The sequence below is a fragment of the Antechinus flavipes genome, chromosome 4 (genome assembly GCF_016432865.1).
Source record: "Antechinus flavipes isolate AdamAnt ecotype Samford, QLD, Australia chromosome 4, AdamAnt_v2, whole genome shotgun sequence".
In the NCBI taxonomy this organism is placed as follows: Eukaryota; Metazoa; Chordata; class Mammalia; order Dasyuromorphia; family Dasyuridae; genus Antechinus; species Antechinus flavipes.
The window spans coordinates 350485735-350507903 of record NC_067401.1 but is presented as its reverse complement, the minus strand read 5'-3'; the positions used below and the strand labels follow the sequence as shown (position 1 = coordinate 350507903).

At 34.8% G+C, this 22169-nt stretch overlaps 1 protein-coding gene across 2 annotated transcripts in view; it reads right to left on the bottom strand.

Annotated features, from left to right (window-relative positions):
- Positions 1 to 2899: 2899 nt before the first annotated feature.
- LOC127562389 (solute carrier family 22 member 1-like) overlaps positions 2900 to 22169 on the bottom strand; it is a 64630-nt gene continuing 45360 nt past the window's right edge. Inside the window, exons 11-12 of one of the 2 annotated variants that reach the window (XM_051998052.1) lie at positions 20164 to 20254; positions 2900 to 3057 (exon numbers count right to left, since the gene is read on the bottom strand). In XM_051998052.1, coding sequence (XP_051854012.1) covers positions 20188 to 20254 — 67 coding nt within the window. In that variant the 3' untranslated portion in view covers positions 2900 to 3057; positions 20164 to 20187. Of the gene's footprint in view, positions 3058 to 18505; positions 20255 to 22169 lie in introns of those variants that run through there. The other variant, XM_051998051.1, reaches the window with a different exon arrangement.

Genomic DNA, 22169 nt, shown 5'->3' with positions numbered 1-22169 from the left:
TCAACATCTGCTTTTGCAAAACCTCGTGTTCCAAATTTTTCTCCTTCCCTATCTTCTACCTCCTCCCCCAAACAGCAAGTAATCCAATATAGGTTAAATAGGAACAATTCTTCTAAATGTATTTTCATATTTGTCATGATGCACAAGAAAAATCAGATCAAAGGAGGAAAAAAAAAAAAGAAGCAAATAGTAGCAAAAAGGTGAGAATACTATGCTTTGATTCACATTCATTCTCCATAGTTATTTCCCTGGATTTGGATAACACTTTCCATCCCAAGTTATCCCAAGTTTATTGGAATTGCCTTGAATCACCTCACTGTTGAAAGAGTCAAGTCCATCTCAGTTGATTATTACAAAATCTTCTTGTTACTGTGTACAATATTCTCTTAGTTCTGCTCATTTCATTCAAAATTTGATTAGGTATTTTCTAAAACTCATTTCACAATGGAGACAAGGCTTTTCATTCCAAAATCTGAGATGTCACAAAAGGAAGAGGTGGCAACATGTCATAAAAATTTACACCAAAACCTAAATGACTACAATCAGATTCCTTCTGTAAGCTTTTTTGCATCCCTAATACTGTGAGAAAAGAATTTTGTGAAACTATCTCTCTTTTAATTTCTTTCTTTTACGTCTGGCTATAATAGCAGTTCCCAGAGCACTGATCTCAAAATAACAAGTTTGGAAAACATAGTTGACTTCTCTTGGAACCTAGATAAGAAGCTTCTAGTTACATATTTCCAAGATGTTCATCCATCTCAAAAAGAACCAATGTAATCATAATGTCTTCATTACCCATTGGAGTTGAATTTAAGTGAGAAAGAGTTGCACAGTCATTAGCCCCATTCTCCCAGATTAACTGAAATCCAGTGGCAAAGCAAAAGTAAAAATAACTAGTGATGACCCAATATTCAATGGATGAGCTTTATTTCTTTTATGTCTGATTAAGCTTTGAACAAATAATTCCAGATTGAGAAACTGGAGATCAGACAAATTCCTTATCCAACTAAATTAGCTCACTTTCCATATCTCTACCAATCCCACTTCTCTATTCCCTTTGCTAATTTGGTTCTATATATAACAAAATACACAGAGGAGCATTTTGGATGTGGCTATTTCCACATGTCTGTTATCTACCTCAGTTGCACCCAGGATTCTCTTTAACAGGTCTTGGTTTGACTGAGGCAACACACAATCAGTGATTAAGAAACGAGGCGGAAAATGGCCTCTTTTAACTGGTCAGTCCTGGAGGGAAAGACTCTCAGGTTTCTGGCCAAAACAGAAAATAATTGCTATTTACATTCATTTGAGTCACTTGGACCCAAAGACCAAGTGGGGCTTGGCCTGTTAATTGCTGGCTAATCAATTAGAACCAAAGTTCTTTCCTTCCTTCCTTCCTTCCTTCCTTCCTTCCTTCCTTCCTTCCTTCCTTCCTTCCTTCCTTCCTTCCTTCTTTCCTTTTTTTCCTGAAACTCCCTTTGTAGAAAAATTCCTTTGTAGATTACAGATTGAAGTGGAAAGAGTTGAGGCCAGTGTTCAATGAATCACCAAATTTTGTGATTTCTGTCTGCACACCAACTCATTATACATCCCCTTCTCTCCACTCAGAAAACTACTACCCTAATTAGGGCTCTCAATACCTGATTAATTGAATATATGAGCTGAGTGAAAGTGACAAATCATGGAAGACCCTGATGTTTCAAATGAGTGACTGGGAAAATGGTGGTCCCCTTGGAAAAAATATTAAATTTCAGAAAAGGAATAGGTTTGAGGGGAAACATAATAAGGTTTGTGTTACAAAACTAAGGTAATCTCCTCTTCCTTCTGTGTGATTTTCTCTCCCTTTTACCAATGTGAAAAAACAAGGAGATTCAAAAAATATCCTATGATCATATCAGAATTCATTGTGGTTCTGATCCTGCCATCCAGCTACTGGTGATTATTCCTGCTTTGAATTATCTAAATTAGAAATCAGAGGTATCATTTACCGGTGAATCCCACCATGGCAATCTACCATTAGATCTTTTAAAAAATGATTTTAGGTTTTGTTGTACAACAGAGATGGTATGTGAACCCAGGTTTTCTAATTTAGCACTAAATATTAAGTAAGTGCTATTCCATTCTTCCTCTTGGTGATAATGACAGAGACTGGAAGAAAAGATGAAAAGTATGACCCAAAGCCTGTCATATGGAAGTGGGCAAATAAATGCCATGAGGATTGGGCATTTTGAGCTGTATCAGCTGATATTTGTGTCCCTTTGTTCTTTGGCAAAACAAACGTCTGTTTCTCAGAAAAATGAGGTACACGAAAAGTTTCCTAAAGGTTATTTGACATTTTTTACAAAATAATATTTTGGGAAGTTGAATATAAATGTCAGAGATACATGATTCAAATTGCCTTCTAGGGATATCCAGTGCTTAAAAGAAAAGGAAAAAAGTACTTGGAACACAAAACAATTTAGGTTGTCTGCTGAGCATTGGCAAGGTCATTGAATTATTTAAAGACCTTAAAATTTGCTTCACTTTCATTTATATATAAATATGCATCTCTCTCTCTCTCTGTGTATATATATATACATATAAGTATGTATATGTATCTACAATCCTCGTGTGTGTATCTATGGGTATAATATTTTATTTTCCCCTAATTACATGTAAAAACAATTTCTAATCTTCATTTTTAAAAAGTTTTGAGTTCCAAATTCTATCCCTCACTCCCTTCCTTCTCCTTGCCCTAAGATGGTAAGCAATCTAAAATGGGTTATACATGTTTTTGTTTTAGTTTCTTAATTGTGTTTGCTATGTCACGGCCTTAAAAACTTAATTTTTTTAATTCTTTATTAGGCAAAAAAGTCTAACAAACAATCAAAAGTGAACAGCTCATGAACAATCAACCAGAAATAGCCATGGTACATTAGAAGTCTAATTTTAGCTATGAAAGTGTTTGGATTGCCTGCTTACGCATGTGGTCTCTACACTGATTGTGTGGCCCTGAGAAAGTCAATCCCAGGTCCCAGGCTACTGGTTAAGACTTAGAGTGCCAGAGAAGATTCCAACCTGCATTGGGAGAAAGAGTTTCCTTATTAGAGGAGACCAAGAAAACAACATATCCAGTCCAAAAAATATTTTTGAGAAGCAGCCTGGCTGGACTCAGTAAGGAGCTCTTAAGTTAATAAGGCTGAGTTCAAGGCTCACCTCAACATGCATTAGCTGTGTGAGCCTGCACAAATCACTTAACCTCTCAGCACCCTGAGCAGCTCTCTAACAACAGAAGTCACAGAAAAACTACTGATCTGGATCAAAAAAGGAGTTTTCCATGACTGGAGATTCTTATATCCCTGAAACCACAGATCCTAACAATATTGTGAAAATCATAGTGTGGAAGTGCAAGCAGAAACCATTGAGTATCTTCACTACATTTGTTGTTTATTTGTTTCCTACTCTTTATGACCCTTTTGGATTTTCTTTGATACTGATTTCCTTCTCCAGCTCATTTTACAGATGAGGAAACTGAGGCAACAAGGCTAAGTAACTTGCCCAGATTCACATTGCCAGTAAGTGTCTAAATTTGAATTCAGATCTTCCTGATTGTAGACCCTGCTCACTATCCACTAACCTGCTTTTTATCCTTCTTACCCAAGGCTAATAAAAAATAAAACACTAAATCATCAGGTTCCCTTCTCTCTTTCTCAGTTTCCCGTATTTTCCAGGCAATAAGGAAAAGGGAAGTGCAATTTAAAAAAAAAAAAAAAAAGACCTTACAGACAGGAGGTAAATCAATTTTGAAATCCTGGTTCTGGACCTTATATGAGATTTTTGATAATCTTGGCCAAATTACTAATTACTCTCATTGTCTCATCTGCAAAAGTGGAAAGGATAATACTTGAACTAGTTGCCTTACTGGGTTGCTGTGAGGAAAAATATTAAAGGATTCCTATATTATCACCACAGTTAGCTGGAGCTGCTGCCCTCTGCTGATGATTGTGTTTCTCCTTTGATTACCAGTTCTCTGGATATCAATGTATCAGGACACCTTAAAATCACTGTGAGTCCATTTTCATTTCACAGTTCCCTGAGACACTGAATTTGAATTGGAACAAATGATTATTCAATCTGGTCAATTGGAAGGGGACAAAGAGAGGACTCCCTTTGGAGTCATCCAGGGAAGGCCATAGCAAATGAAATAGAATGGAATAGAGAGAAAGCCATCATGATTAGGTGCAGTCTGCTAGGAGGAATTATGTCCAGTGAGGCTGAAAGGATAGTTTGGGGTTAGGTTGTTTAAAGGTTTCAAAACTAAACAGAAAATTTATGCTTTATCTTTCAGGGGTCACTAGCATTGATCGATTAGGAGAGCAACATAATCAGATCTGTGCCTAAAAAAAATTACTTTGGCAGCTAGATGGTGCAGTGGATAGAGCACCAGCCCTGAAGTCAGGAGAAGTTGAGTTCAAATCTGATCTCAGACACTTAATACCTCCTAGCTGTGTGACCCTGGGAAAGTCATTTAACCTCAGTTGCCTCCACCAAAAAAGAAAAAACAAAAACAAAAGAAAAAAAAGAAAAGAAAATTACTTAGGATTGTTATAGCATAGATTGAATCAGTGAGAGATTTGAGACATAAAGACGAATTTAAGGAAGTTATTGCAATAATGTAGAAGTGATGATAGCTAATAGTTTTGTGTGTAGAGAAGAGGCAAACACGAGAAATATTTTGAAGGTAGAGATGACAAAATATGGCAAAAGATTGGATTAAATGGTATCAGGAAGAATACAGATTCCAGGATAATTCCAGGATGATCTACCTGTTAGATAGCAAAATACCTTCCCATTTCTGGGTGTTGTAATCATAGTGCCATCATTATAATATCAGGAGGTTGTACAAATATATGCTCCTAACAGCTTGTCTCATCATGACTGACTTCTTACCTTCTCTCCCTACCCCACCCCATGTTTCTGCATGTCTTCCAGAGAAAAACTTCCACTGGTCATATCTGGCATAATTCTTCCCACTCCAAATATCATATATCCAAAAGTCAGTGAATTGTAAACAAGTTTATGCAAGTTACATCAACATTTCCAAGAACTCCCTTCCCTTATCTCCATTCAAAATACCTAGCAAGGCTCCTTTCCATCCATTCACTGAGCAAAGACATTGTGAATTCCCATGCAAATGACTTAGCAGATGGATATCCATGAAGGAAGCACACTATATGAGTTCAAGTTTGTTGGCCAAAGGACGCTCCTTTTTGGTTACCTTAGGAAACAATGTTGAGTCACTTAAGCCATAAAGGCCTCCATCCTGAACTTGACTGGATAAAGTGAATTTTTTGTTTTACTCATTCAGACCAGTTGATGATAGATTGTTTAGCTAAACATTCTTTGAAAACCAGGTTTTAAAATAACATGTACTTTCTTTCTTCAAGATATATACAAAAAACAAAACTTTGTGCATTTACAGTAAAGTGGGAAATATCACAGGCTCTGTGTGAGCTTTAATTACATGAATGGGATTTAGCAGAAGATAGCAAACAATTTTTCAAACCCCAGAAGTTAAACAGAATAAAAAAGGATGTGATAGGGTCATTCGGAGGTATTAGAGACACAGTCAGAGATGGGAACCATTGAAAAATGCCAAAGTAAAGTAAGCAATAGAAGCCATTAATAAAGGCCAGAGTGTGTGAACATTAACAAACAGCTAAGAATCAAGACAAACTTTTTTTGGATGTTATTCAATCTAGGAGGCAAACCTCACTTTATTTTGGAGGACTTGTAAATAAGCGTCAAGAGAAGAATGTGGAAGGATGGCAATATTCACCTCCTGTTTATTTCTCTTATTATGTGGAAGTCTGAAAGACATATTGAAGGAAGGGGTGGAGGACCCACCATGTGTTATTATTAACTGGGGTAGCTGTGTAAGGAATTCTTTCATAGCTAAATAGCTTTTTTTTTCTGTGTCTCTGTGTAGAGATAAATGGGATCTTGGAGGTCATCAAATTCTCCTTCTTACTTCATTCAATTCAACAAATGTTTGTGAAACACCTACTATGTGTGAGATTAGGAAAATAAAAATCAGTCCCTACCCTCCAGGAGATCAAATTCTATTAAACAGATGGATGGACAAATGGAATGTTTAGTACAATTTTTAAGTATAAATGTTGCTATTGTTCCTGTCTATAAGTAGAACTAAAAGAAGGTTGCTAAATTTCCTTCTACCCTCAAAACAGCAGAATTGGAAAAGAAAGAATATTTACATGTTCCAGTGAGGTTTAGGCTCCCAATATTATAATGCTGGGAAGAGAAGGAATCAATTCTATGGAGAATTTTAGCCCTAAAAATTCCCTTCTTCTCATCCCCTTGCTGATACCATGATATATTAGACCTGGAAGGATTTTACAAGCTACATAATTCAATTCATTCATTTATTTATGAGAAAACTGAAGTCCAGAAATTTTAAGTACCTTGCCTGGAGTCACATCAGAGGCGGTTCTTGAACTTAGTCCTCTCATTCTATAGCCAATGATCTCTCCAATGCACCACGCTGCCTTCATGTCAACAGTGGTATTGACATCTATTAATTCCTCTTTGCTTATGACAGACAGATGAGGTAACTAGTCATTCTGAGATATACAAAGGAGATCAATAACCATTGGCAGAGTTGAAATAAGTATCCTATGATAATAGAATATTAATTGCCTAGATGATAAGGAATCATCTCTGTCCTAGCAACGCTTTCCTAGTTTGTTTGCTAGCTTCCTTCCTTCTTTTCTCCTTTCTTCCTTCCTTCTTTCCTGGATATCTTAGAGCTCATGAGCCAGATTTCTTTCTTAAAGACCAATCTTAAACTCAAATTACTCAGTCTCTCATTGACTGATCCACAAAGAAATCCAGGCCAAACCAACTTGGTCTTTGTATTGGCCCTGATTGCCTCAGATAGCAATTGTTACTGTTTTGGCTAGAAACCTAGGGTTCTTCCCGCTAAAATATTTCCTTTGTTTTGGTTTGGTTTTGGCTAGGTAAAAAAGACTATTCTCTGCCTCATTTCTTACCTAGCCTTAGTTGCCCCAATCAAACTGAGACTGTTAAAGACAACTTAAAAAGAGAATCTCCCACTGCCTCCAGAGCCATCTCCAGTCATCCTTATCTATATCTATATCTATATCTGGTCCAGATGGTTCCAGAGGAGAAAGAGGAAGATCACTCAGATCCAATTCACTTATATGATTTTCCTGATATCTTGGACCTCTTTAAGAACAAAGGACAAACAACAATTATGGATTGGAGAGGAAAATTCACCTCCTAAGTGGTATGTTTTCTACACTGACAAAGGGAAAGCCAACACTAATGCTAAAGGAAAGATTTACTGCTGCGATCTTTAAATCTCTGGGGTTTTTTTAAATGTTACTTTCCTTCCTCCCTTTGGATGCTAAACTGTAAAATAACAAAGGATACTCTGTGTTGAAGGGAAAGCCTTAAATTGTTTCAGTGAAAAGGAGAAGTAAATGGGTTAAATTCATTGACGTTTGCACTGATGCAGAACAGGGAGGGAATCAAGCCAATGAAATTTTATCTTCATGGCACAATATTTGGTTGCTGCAGACAACAACCCAATGATAAATGTGAAATACAATTTAACTGGAATTGCTCAAAGTATGAACTCAGGGAAAGCCTTTGGTGGGGGCCTTTCACAATATTCTCCCATAGGTTTTTGGATGGCCAATATAAATAAAGCATCATTTGGTGTACTCCAGAAAAGACTGGATGCTTAATTGCCTTAGGGAAACTGCTGTGCACATGTATATGTTCACATAAACACAGATACACAAACTACTCATCATTTAATGATGCTTACTTCAAACTCCCTTATGACATCTGTGTGAAACAACATTGAAAACCCAAGCCCCCAACTAACCATAATCCCTCTAGTTTGAGCTTACTTTCCTTTGGGAGCTGTAAGCAAGACAGCCTCCTTGGCCGGAATCCTCACACTCCATTTAACCCTACACAGATGGACAGAATCTGGATTCATGTATTTTGCAACATAAAGCAGGAGAGATTGTATAATTTATAAACCACACAGGATCTCAATCCAGAACCATTTTAAGTTAGAAACAAAAAACAGAGAAGATAAAAACAATGTACCTTCAGAGGGCCTACAGGAAGAATTTGTTTTTGGTGTGCTAGACCACTGAGACAAGACACTGCCTTCCAACATGCATGTCTGGCAATTACCCAGAATAACACTTAGCAGTTCCAATTTTCCTAATTAGGAAATAAATGGCTGAAGATTAGACCCCCCACCAATGCACATTGACATGTCAGTTATCTCAGCCAAAACATTTTTCTTTTTTTTATGAAGAGTATCTGTCTATTAGATACAAGAGGATGTTGTTCAGAGTGGTATGTTTGGGAGGAGTCTAATGTAGGGAGGAAAGAAAATCTCCAAATAAGAGAATCTTCTGATCGCCTTTCTAATTCAGCTTTAGTAAGATCTGACAAAAAGGTTAGCAGAAGCTTTGTTTCTAAAACATTGTAGATATATCAGCAAAAAAATGTTAGGATGATAGGTGTTTCCAATTAAATAAAGTCTCATCAAAACTGATTAAATACAGTTGTTCTTGTTCTCTTTAGCTGGATCTTTATCCATATCCTCTGCACTAAATGAGGGTCTACCAAAAGGCTCTATCCTAGGCCCTCTTCTCTTTCCTCTCTACATTTTCTCTCTTCTTTTTTTTAAAAATCTCTTTGGGTTCATACGGGTTTAATTACCAGTCCTATCTAGATGACATCCATCTCCATATTACTCTTCATTTTACTTCTGAGATCTAATCTTGCATGATCATCTATGTCAGTGGTTCTCAAACTTTTGTTTTCAGTATCTTTATCCTATTAAAAATTATTGAGGATCTCTCCAAAGAGTTTTTGTTTATCTGGATTATATTTATAGTCATTTACCATATTGGAAATAAAAACTATTTTTGAATTTGTAGACCTTCTAAAAGGGTTTCAGAGATCCCCAGGATTCTCTAGACTATACTTTGAGAACTACTGATCTATGTGATTGGATTGGCTATTAAAAGGCACCTCAAACTCAATATGTCCAAAACAAAATCTATTTTCTTTCCTCAAAAACTCACTTCTCATTGTTAAAGATACCACCATCTTCCACATTGGGTTTGCAGTTTCAACATATCCTGGACTCCTTATTCTTATTCAATCCATATATCCACCCATTGTTAAATCTTATAATCTCTACAACATTTTGACTGCCTGTATTTTAGTTTCTGCACATTTTTTTTTAAGTTGCTATTTTTAAAATTCAATTTTATTTTGTTTTCAGTTCTGAATTTTCTCCCTCTTTCCTCTCTTCTTTTATTTTAATAAATGTAAAAATCATGAATAGGAAAAATATTTATACCCGCTGGATAATTATATTATCTATATTATAACTATTATTTATATTAGATCTGGAAAAAGGAGGACCCAAGTTCAAATCCTATGCAGACATTTACCAGCTCTGTAAGCCTAGATATGTAGCTTTTATCTGCTCTGTTTTTTCACCTGTAAAATAGGAAAAATAGTACTTACTTCTCAGAGGTATTATGAGGATAAAATTAGATAATAATTTTAAAGTCTTTTCCAAAACTTAAAGCACTATATAAATCTTAATTATCATTATTTTTACTACTACCATTACTATTACTACTAGAAGCTAGGTGGTAGAGTAGTTACAGAGATAGTCTAGAGTCAGAAACACTCATCCTCCTGAGTTAAAATCCGGCTTCAGATTTAGCTGTGTGATCCTGGGCAAGTCACTTCTTTCACCTGTTTGCCTCAGTCTCCTCCTCTACAAAATGAGCTTGAAAAGGAAATGGCAATCCACTCCAGTATCCTTGCTGAGAAAACCCCAAATAGAGTCATAAAGAGTTGGACATCACTATAATGACTAACAACAGCAAAAATTTAGAAATAAAGTTATTCTTTTTTATTGTCTTGTACTGGCAAAATATTGTTGTGTGACCTGGAGCAGATAGTGTCGCTGTTGAGTCTTTGCCTATAACTGGAAGGTCTGCCTCTGATTTTGCTGTGACATAGTACTAGCATTGGAGTCAGAAAGAAATGAATTAAAATCCTGCTTTAGAGTCAGTGTCCTGACTAGGTATATTACTCTGGACAAGTCACTTAATTTCTGAGCCTGTTTTTGCATCTGTAAAATAGGGATAATAATAGTACTTATCTTACAGAGTTGTTGAAAGGATTAAATCAGATAACAATTTTTCTTTGCAAGCCTTAAAATGCTACTAGACAAGCTTATTATTAGTCATAATAAAGTATTCATGTCTTTAGTCCATGTCATGCATACTTAAGATATGAAAATTATATCTAATCATGAGCATCTACATTGAAGCATTTCTACTAAGTAGTGGAAAGGGGGGGGGTGGTATTTCTGATTTGATCCAATATATCTTGCTTTCTTGTGGTACTATAACACAAAGGAGCAGCACTCCTTTTGCCAGCATCTATGTCAAGTATATCTTTAGGACAGTTTCTAGTAGAACCATCCTATGCCCTATGCCCCACCCTATTGATTTTCTAGACTTATAGGACCATAACAATTGTTTGGAGGGTTAACCCAACCAGTAATTTCTCCAGAACTAAGTTCATGTTTCAGAGCTCCTGTCAGATCTTCAGAGCTATCCCTTGTTCTCAGGGAACCATATATCAATCTGGCTAGAATCCTCCTTCAATGCCATTTGCCCCCATCCTCCATGGTATGGATGACAGATTTTTTTATTATTATCATTATTATCTTATTTTGAGAATTAAAGATTCTAATGTTTTTATACTCAGGAACATGAGAACTGTTTGAGTAATGATACAGCTTCCACAAGAACCCAGGAAACTAAAATAATTTGATAGCCAACAGTAGCAGGAATGTGCCATTTCTCTTAGTCATCTATACCTGGAAGGTAATTTTTTTTAACTTTTAAACATATTTCTACATTTGTCATATTGTACAAGAAAAATCAGACCAAAAGGGGAATAATTATGAGAAAGAAAAAGCAAACTACCACAAAAAAGGTGAAAATATTATTCTTTGTTCCATATTCAATCTCCATAATTTTTTCTCCAGATGCAGATGGCATTTTCTATTTCAAGTCTATTGGAATTGTCTTGGATCAGAAAAGAGCTAAGTCTATCAGCATTGATCATCATATAATCTTACTGTTACTGTGTACAATGTTCTTCTGGCTCTGCTGGAATGTAATTTAAATGACCCTTAAATAGCTGTCACAGGTGTCTGATAAAACCTATCCTCATTCTTTCTTTTCAACAAGGTTCAAGTTAAACCAAATATGGATTTTAACAATCTTTTCTGTCCCACAAACTTGGAGAGAAAATGGAAATTAGGAACAAAGTTGTAATTAATCTCAAGAAGCTCTATGTTCTATAAGAAAGTTTAAAGTATTTTAAGATTCCTTAGATCTACGTAGGAATTATGTCCAGCATCAGTGACAGTTATTATTGCCTGAACTGATTCAGCCAGAGTAGGTTAACATTAAACCTACTTTCAGAAATTAAGTAGGGATTTGGATGTGAAAGCAGAGAGATAAATTGCATTCCTTGATTTTACAAGCATCCACTATTTATCTCAGAGAAGAGTGATTTCAGGCTAAAAACCAGAAATAACAGAGGTGGGTAAGTGAGGGCAAGTTGAGTCAGAGAAGAAACATTTTTAAATCAGTAGGAAAAGGCTCCCAATAGGATGGGTATAAACAAATGGAGATTTTTGTTCACTGAAAAATTAAAGCATAATTATTCTAAGAATTTTCTTTTCCTTTTTTTTCCCCAATAGGGAACATGAGAGGGAGAAAAATAGATTTTGCTAAATAAATAAATAAATAAACTGGAAAACAGGAGTTATTCAGAAAGAATTATTTGATTTAAAAAAAAAAAAAGACAATCCAAAACGGTCCAGAGTCATACTCCTTCAATTGTATCAAAAAACAGATTAATCTCTGAGGATGGAACTCCAGCCATATAACAAATGGTAGTCTCAAGATCTCTAATGAACAGGATATTTTGGTTTTAGACTAATTGATATCTCTTTCATTGATATCTCTTTTCCCAAGACTGTATTAAATCTATCCTAACTTGTTTCTTTCCCTCTCCTTTTTCTTCCTACCTATCACCTTTCTTCATCCTTCCATTTCTGGAGAGAGGCAACTGGGATTAAGTTACTTGCCCAGAGACTTATAGCTAATAAATGTCTGAGGTCACATTTGAACTCAGATCCTTTCTGGTGCTCTATCCATGTGCCACCTAGATGCTCCCATCCTTTTATTCTTGAAGGATGGTTGTATTCAAGTACATACTCACATACACAGACCTTTTGCATTTGGGTGGGATAAACCCATTCCTAATAGAAAAGGGACACATTATTTGAGAATAATGATCAGAGACAGCATAGTATAGTAGAAATAGTACTGACACTCCTTTTGCTTCCTAAAGGATAAGCCATTTAATCTCTTTCTGGACAATTTCTTCATCTGTGAAATGATACGATTAGACTTAATTGGCCTATAAGGTCCCTTCTCATTCTGAACAAAGGATCCCATATGTGGCTTCTTACAAAGATCCAGGAATAATAAATATGGCTCCAGATTTGTTATAACTACCCACAGACTTGGACAGATGAGACAAGAGGTGGGTGTAAGAGCTTTTCTCACACCTCCTCTAATAAGTCTCTTTTGTTTTCCTTTGAAAAATGAAAAATCCTGGGCACATGCCATTCCATAGGCAACATAATCTCCATTTTTCAACACTGACAGGAAAGTAGACTCTTCTGATTCATTAAATCAAGGGTCAAGGGTTCTTAAATTGGGTCCATGGACTTGTCATATATATACATATACATACATATATATATATATATATATATGTGTGTGTGTGTGTGTGTGTGTGTGTGTGTGTATAATTATACTTCAATATAATTAGTTTAGCTTGTGAACCTATATGTTTTACTTGATACATTTAAAACATTATTCTGAAAAGTTCAGAAACTGTCAAAAAAGATTGCCATGACACAAAAATAGTTTTAAAATCCCCACTCTAAATAATTAACTGAATCCAGGAGAATACATTGCAGCTATTATCAGTCCCATAAATGAGCCTTTATATGAATGTATGAAAAATGTCATCTTTCCTTTTACAGCAAGACTAAATAAAGTGATGGACAACTCAGACAAGAACTTGGAGTAGGAACAAGAACACTTGTTAAGAGAGAACAAACAGCAAGTGAGGACAGGATGCTTGGAACACTCTCCTGCCACAGAATCTCTGAATACAACCCAAAATGAATTGAAGATTTATTCCTGACCCTCCATCATCTGAAATTGCTTTAGAATAGATAGAAATGAATAATGAGATAAACCTACAACAGGTTTTAACTACTCTAACATTTCCTCATTTGGAAAACAATCCACCAAAATGAGTTCAAGCAAGCATGTTATAGGTAATAAGGATAAAAAAAAAAAAAAAACCCAAACTATTCAAGATGAGAAGCCACTTTTTAAGGAATGCTGACTTTCTGCAGCAAAGTTTTTCCAAGGCTTTGTATTCCCTTGTTTTTTCAAGTGTTATATTATCTACATTCTTCCCAGGGCTTCCTCATCATACTGACAAAGGAAATAGGAGATTTGGGTTGGATCCTGGCTCTGATATTAGCTGAATGACTAGGGGCCAGTCATATCATCCCAGTGAGTCTTAACTTCCTCAACTGTAAAAAAAAAAAAAAAAAAAGTATTTATAATTGAGTTGTTGTTAGGAAAGCACTTTTTAAACCTTAAGGAACTATATAAATTCTCACTCATGTCATTTTTTATGATTTTCTTTGTATCTATAAAAGTTCAATAACTTACACAATCTAAAAATTGACTGGGACACTGATTTGTCTAGGATTAAATGACTAATTGGTGACAAAAGCAAGACTTGAACACAAATCTTCCTGAATCACAGATCAGTTCTTCTTTTTCCTTCTTTTTCTCTTCCTTTTCCTCTCCCCTCCTATCATGTTTCTAAATTGTTGAAGAAAATGTCAAATTTCAATTAGAAGATAATGAAAATAAAAATGTAAGTGTTGTTTCCCAAAAATTCAAGTTCACAGACTCCCTGAAATCTCTACATGGATCCCAGGCTAAGAAGCTCTGATCTAGTCCAATTTTTAAGGATATGTATGATCAGAAAAGGATGTAGGACAATCAAGTAATGAAAATGATTTGGTCTCCATAGCATTAAGTTGAATATGTAAAACCAGCATTAAAGAATTAGCAGCACTTCCTATAGCATATCCTGCTTCAAGCTTAATGGATTTGAGGGTTTGTTTGTTTTTTTAATCTGAAAAATACATCCTTGAAGAAGATTACTTAAGAGTAATTTTCTTTTTTTTCTTTTTTCTTTCATTTTCTTCTACCTAGCACTAAGAAATAAAAGTATGGGGAAATAAATGTTTATTTTAGATCGCAAGAAAGGAACCTTTGGAAGCAAAACCAAATGAGGGAGAGAGCAGCTATTTCTCGGAAACTTACGTTCCCCTCTCTTTTCCCTATATTTGCTTCTCTCTCCTCCTCTCTCCCCAATTCTTCACCCCCTCTCCACCCTTCTATCCTTCCATCTCTCTGCCTCTCTCAAATACACATAATAATTCAATTTAAGATTACTCAAAGGACAAAGACAGTTACAGCATATTGTAATTATTTGAAATGGCATAAAAGACCTCAAAGAGAAGCATGACTGGAAAGGGAGGTGAAATAATAATGTAGCAAGAAAAAGGATATCTAACAAGCCTCAGAGGTAGCTAACTTTATTCTATTCCTGTTTCTCTAATATCTAATAATTTATTGAAGATTTTCTATTGCAATAGAGACAGAGACAAAGTGACACAGAGAGAGACACACACAAAGACAAAGGCAAAGAGAAAAACAGAGACAGAGACAGAGAGAGAAACAGAAACAGAGAGACTGAGACTGAGACTGAGACAGTGAGAGAGAGAGAGAGAAATATAGAAGTATAAGTAAAGCTTAGATAGATAAAGCTTAGATAAAAAGCTTTATGTGTATATGAATGAATAAGTAATTATATATATATGTATATACAAATGCTTCATAATGTATGTGTATATATACATGAATATGTATGTATAAATAGATAAAATCACAGTAACTAGAAGCCACTGTAATAGAATATGGTCATTCTCCTCAAGCCACAAGAGCTAAAGAATTCACCAATTCCCATTTTTTTACCTGCCCTCTCTCTTTGTCCTAAATTCATTGTTCTGAGGTTAAATAGCTTCTCCATAACAGGATTTTCTTTCCCAGTACTTCATTCTGACTTCTCCCAACTCTACATACAAACATATACACATCAAATTCCCAAGGAACAAATCCACCTTTGTCCCAAATCCAGGACCTTACCCCCAAAGTGATAGAAGTAAATTAATTACTCAATAGGGAGGAGGATGTCCCCAAAATCTTAGTTCAATTTTAAAATGCTTTAGCGTAAATAAGATATGAAATAGATAGCTTATTTCCCACACAGAAATGGGAATCCTAAGCAATTAGAACAAAATCCAATGACTTATCATTAAGCATATAATTCAAGCCTTTTTTTGGATACAGTTTCTCTTCAAAGATACTAATCATTTTAGAGTTCACCTCAGCTTAACATAGTCTTATCAAATACCAAAAAAGACCTTCTTTCCTGTAGTTTGATTATGTATTTTTTAAATTTTAATATTTCCCCAATTTATGAAAAACACTTTTTACATTTCTTTCAAAAACTTTGAGTTCCAGATTCTTTTCCTTCCTCCCCATCATTCCCACATTGAGAAATCACATGTGAAGTTATGTAAAACATTTCCATAAAAGTCATATTGTAAAAGAAAACATAAAGAAAAATAATTTTTAAAGTATGCTTCAGTCTGTATTGAGACACAATCAGTTCTTTTTCTGGGTATGGATAGCATTTTTCATCATAAGTCCTTCAGAGTAGTCTTGGATCATTGTACTGCTGAAAACAGCAAAGTCATTTACCACATAGTGCTTTGCTTGAATTCATAGAGGACTTTCCAGGTTTTCCTGAGAGCATCCTGCTCATCAGTTTTAATAGAAGAATAATATCCCATCATAATCACATATCACAATTTATTCAGCCATTCCCCAATTGATAGATATCACCTCAATTTCTGATTCTTTGCCCTGAAAAAGGAGCTGCTATATTTTTGTACACATAGGTTCTTTCCCTTTTTAAAAAAAAAATCTCTTTTGGGATTCACGTCTAGCAATGGTATTGTTAGGTCAAAGGAGAAGCATGATTTTATGTTGTGCCCTGCTTTCTAGAGCCCCCACACCATGGTGAAAAAACATATATCTTAGTGGAGGAGTCATGAGGTGAGACTCTGAGGATGGTGGGAAAATGGAGTCTGTTTATTCCAAGGACTTTCTCCTTTTTATACCCTCATACTTTTATGTCACCAAAACAATACTGGGCATAAGCTAAGTATATACTGTATACCTGGGACCATATAAACAACTTGCTATTGTATGTAGTTTGCCTCCTGCTATCACTCTACTTCAATCACAACACAGGTTGTCACAGCCCCCTGACTTCTCAGGAAGCCCAAGAGCCCTTAGGGGAGATGGGAAACCAAACCAGACAGTCAGCAGGTTCCTTTTGGGCTGAAGGATCTTATACCTCACCCAGAGTTCCCCCATTAACTGTGACTCTCTACAATTTTATATCTCTTTGAGCATAAGTTCATATGTTTTGATTATATATTAAATGGAGAATGACTCTCTCTTTTTTTAAAAATAAATTTGACTCAATTTCCTATACATTTGAGAAATGAGGACTTCATCAGAGAAACTTGCTTCAAAAATCTTTTCCCTGGCTGCCCATCATTTGGAGAATGCCTGAATAAGGTATGGTAAATGAATGTTTTGGAATATTATTGCTCAAATAATCATCAGTGTGATTTCAGAGAGTCCTGGAGAGCCTTACATGAATTGATGCTTAGTGAAGTGAGCAGAACCAGGAGATCATTGTATACGGTAACAAGAAGACTATTCAATGATCAATTCTGATGGTTGTGGCTCTCTTCAACAATGAGATGATTCAGATCAGTTACAATGACCTTGTAATAAAGAAAGCCTTTTACACCCAGAGAGAGATCTGTAGGAACTGAGTGTGGATCACAACATAACATTCTTTTTATGTTGTTGTTTGTTTGCATTTTATTTTCTTTCTCATTTTCTTCCTTTTTGATTTGATTTTCCTTGTGGAAGATAATTGTATAGATGTGTATGCATATATTGGACTTAGCATCATTTATTGGATTATTTGCTAATTAGGGGAGAGGGTAGGGAGAAGGGGGGAATTGGAACACAGGGTTTGGCAAGGGTCAATGTTGAAAAATTATCAATGCATATCTTTTTAAAATTAAAAAGTTTTAATAAAAATTTTAATTTAATTTTAAAAAATTATTTTCCCAATTACTATTATTGTTTCTTCTTGTATATTCTATTTTCTCTCTTTTACCCTGACCCTCCTCAAAAATGTTTTGCTACAGACCACCCCCTTCCCTAATATGCTCTCTTTTCTATCACCTTCCTTCCTTCTCATATCTCTTTTCTCTCCTACTTTCTTACAGGGTAAGATAAATTCCGTGTGTGTGTGTGTGTGTGTGTGTGTGTGTGTGTGTGTGTGTGCGCGTGTATTAAGACTAGCTTCTACCTACTTTTCATGGGACTGTTATGGCTTTGTATGATCCAGGGTTGGTGTGAGAATCAAATGAGTGAATGTTTGTAAAGCTTTGTGCAAATTGTAAAGTGCTAGTTATTAATGTCATCATTATTATATAAATGCCTTGCAATTTCTCATTATTATGATTATATCTAAAGCTCCAATGTTTTTCATACCTTCAAATGCCTATATCATAATGTATTTATCACACTGAATATCACCCTGACAATTCTGTTTCTTGATAACTGCAGAGAATCAAATTTCATATTAATGTTTTTGGAAGGATTTGCCCTTTTGGATGCTAACAGTCTGCAAGAAATAAGTAGCAAGGAAAAGAAGCAATGAGATGAAAGGATCCTTCTAAGTCCCACTTTAACTGCAATTACACATTAGACCTTTTTGAGGGAAAGTGAATCACTGAACAACTTGGAAAGGATTCAAGGCTATTTCTTTACTTCCACAGGCTATTGAGGCATAATATGTTTGATTTTCTTTCTTTCTTTCTTTCTTTCCTTCTTTTCTTTCTTTCCTTCTTTCTTTTTTCTTTCTTTCTTTCATTTCTTTCTTTTCTTTCTTTGTTTCTTTCTTTCTTTCATTTCTTTTCTTTCTTTCATTTCTTTCCTTTCTTTCTTTCTTTCATTTCTTTCTTTCTTTCTTTCATTTCTTTTCTTTCTTTTTTTCTTTCTTTCCTTCTTTTCTTTCTTTCTTTCTTTCTTTTTTTCCTTGCCCAGGGTCACACAGCTAGTAAATATTAAATGCCTGAGGTCAAATTCAAACTCAATTCCTCCTGATTTCAGGACTAGTGCTCTGTCCATTGTGCCATCTAGCTGCCCCCCCCAAAAAAAAAATAATCTGATGCTTTCTTGGTTGCACAGGCAGATATTAGTTCATGATCAAAATCTTTTTACAAAAAAGAAAACATATTAACAAGTACGAGAGAGTCTTTGCACCACAAAGAGTCTCAAATTTTTTTTGTTCTGTGCTGAAATGCAAGAAATCCTAATGGAAAAATAATGTCCAGGAATACCTAGACACTTGGTTTAAGTTTGTTTCAGAAAGATCGCCCAATCCTAAACAAACTGTGATATGTGATTGTAAAGGAATATTATCTCACTGTCAAAATAATGAAGAATTCAGTAAAAAAAAAAAAAAAAGACTTATGTCAACTGATACGGAGTAAAATAAGCAGAATCAGAAAAACATATACACATGGTTATAACAAAATAAATGGAAAAAACAATAGCCAACCTGAACAGTGTGTATTTATAATGACCAAAAGGTACCCCTGGGAAGAATGGAAGAAGTGTGTACATCAGTCTGGGCTGATGTCTTGATTAGTTTTGCTTTATTAGTTTTTTTAGAAACATGACTCACTGGAGAGGAGGAAGGGATATATTTGGAAATGAAAGGAGTATAAAAACAAAAAAAATCTATAAAAATTATTAGAGAAATATTTACTGAAGTTATCAAGGAAGTTGAACTCACTACATATCAGAGAAAAAGATCCTAAGTTTTGAGAGATGAATGTTTATTCCTAACAAAAAAAGACCATCATCCAAAATCAGTAAATGTATAACTGTAAGCTCCATTATAACAGGCCTGCCCTATTCTTATAAAACTTAACAAAATAGTTGGATATCCTTCATATAACCCCAGGAGATTTTATGTTTAGGATCATAAACTTTTTACTAGAGGGGAACTTCAGAGGTCATTTAGAGACTAAAGACAAAATAATTATAAAGAGAAAATTCCATTTCATATCATCAAATGGAGAACCATAATATCACTGAATCATTATCTCCATTACCTCTGACTATGAGTTATTCATATCAAAAATATTTCATAATCTAACACATTTATTTCAAAATAGCTGCATTTTTAGAAGGGTACCAAAAAAAAAAAAATGACGAGGCATTAGATTTGTGATTTCCTCATTGGTGTAGGAACCTCCAGAAAAACACAACTCTTCTTACCAGTGCAGATTATAATTTCCTCTGATGATTTACAATGTTAGAGAATAATCTGGGAATTAAGTGGCTTAGCTGGATCACAGAGCTAGTGCCTGGTATATACATGCTTTTTAATTGATTGTTAATAATATTATGATCACAATCACAAAATCTTGATTTTTTAAAAGATAAATAGATTTTTTTTAAAAAGTCGGTGATGATTTCAGTGGATTAGTAGAAGAACACCATTAAAACCAGAAATGATTTTTCTAAAATTGTCACTGCTTTCTGGATCTCTCAGCAAAAACCTGATGGACAAGTGTCAGAGTAGCACCAATGGAGCAAGAGTAAGAGAAAAGGTGTGCTTCTCCTCATGCATTTCCAATGATAATCAATCTTCCTTTATCCAACAAACCATTTCAACAAGGCCACATCTCTTTCAGATGTCCACATCTTCGGATTTTTCAATCTGAAGGAAGATCTTGTTTTCTTTGGGCTTTCCCTTCCTATAGCAAAAACACAAAACAAGACAAACTTAATCAACCTATTAGTAAAGGAGTAGTTTGGGAATTAGGAAAATGAGTCATTGAGAGAGAGCAATAAGAAAAGAACTAAAATACATCAGAAAAAATAGAATTCTTAGAATGGCTTAGCATTGAGCTTTAAGATTTACAAAGCAATTTATATACATCTAATTCCAATTTTTTTCAACTATTTTTCTGTAGAATTTGGAGATATATACTTTTATCTTATTAAATAGAACTGGAAAAGACCTTAAATTAGCAAGACTAAAGTCACACATTGCCTCCTGAGTCTTCACCCATCTTCTTGATTTTTGTCTTGCCACTGAACTTTGATCACTCTGAAGGAAAGAGGAAGGATAATGATTTTGTCAGCTATGCCTCATTTAAATACAATTCACACAAAAGTTGGATGTCATTCTTGTGATGTCATTTGTCTTTTTCAAGAACAAAAGACAAACAATAATAACGTTAAATATCTTTAAGTACCAGACATTACTTTGTCCTTTATAAGCATAATGAGGCATTTTCAGGTGGGACCTATAATTCCAGGAGGAATGCCAGAGTATTGAGCATGTTCTTCTATGTCATTAAGAAGGAGGAAAAAAGGAACAATTGGAGAAGTATTACCATGAGTCAACGGACAACATTTAGAAAACTCTACCCTTCATATATCAGCACATTGTTACACTGATGGAAATTACTCATATTCAAGAGAATATGAAACATATCCTTACTTAACTTTCAAATCAAATTACCAAATATTTATGTCCTTTCCTTTGACATTTTCCCTTGAAATTACAAGATAAAAAATGATCTCTTTAACAATAGGTGAGGAAGAATTGATATGAACTTTTTCTTCTATGCCTGAACCAATCATGTGGTTCTTTGGGACTATAAATGACTGAAATGGCAATTCTAAAACACTGAGAAATAATGATCGTCATTAAAGGTGGAGTAGTGCCATGGAAAGGGTGATGAACTTGGAATCACAGGACCTGACTCTGAATTTTGGTTTGGAAATTTACTATGTGACCTTGGGCACTTTAGTCATTTTATCTTTTAATTCCTGGTTTTCATTATTGGTAGAATAAAGGCTCTAAACTAGATAACCTATATAGAATAGATAAGGTTCCTTCCAGCTGGTTGATCTATGATCCAATCTGTGTTCAAATTCTGCCTCTAACACTAACTGAGAAGTCTTGGGCTAGTCATTTAATTTCTCTCATCCACAGATTCTTCATCTATCTAATGGAACTAATGATAGCACCAACTTCCCAGGGTCATTATGAAAACCAAAAACTGTTTTACAGACTTCATAGTGATACATTAGCAATTACCATTAAAATTATTTACAATAAAAAGACATTAGAACTGAAGATATATTAATAGAACCAAAGAAGTGAATTAATCATTAAAATAGATATTATTCTATTCTCATTCTCCCACAACATTTCCATAGAATGTGAATGACCTGCCAATGATATCACTAGATACATGTTGTTCTGATGGATAGGTTGAGAATTTATTGCATTCTTCAATAAAATTCAATCAGTTAGCTGTAATGAATGACCTCATTTTTAGAAACCCTTTTCAAAAATAAAGGGTTGAGGTGTGGAATATGATATATGCCACATCAGATGTTATTGCATCTGCTGGTCAGTGAATAAATATTTTTGTGACAAGGAAGTGGTCCTTTGTGGTTAATAACCATAAAACCAAAAAGTAGTAACAAAGCTTTTAAAAAAGGAATCAATCAGTAGAGACAAAGGAATGAGAATAAATCTAAAAATTGAAACAGAAGATCATTTTCAAAAATGTAAAATTTTTAAGAAAGTTAGTTCCCTAAGGATAGGAAATGCTTCATTTTTTCTTTGAATTCCTAGGGCCTGGCACACAG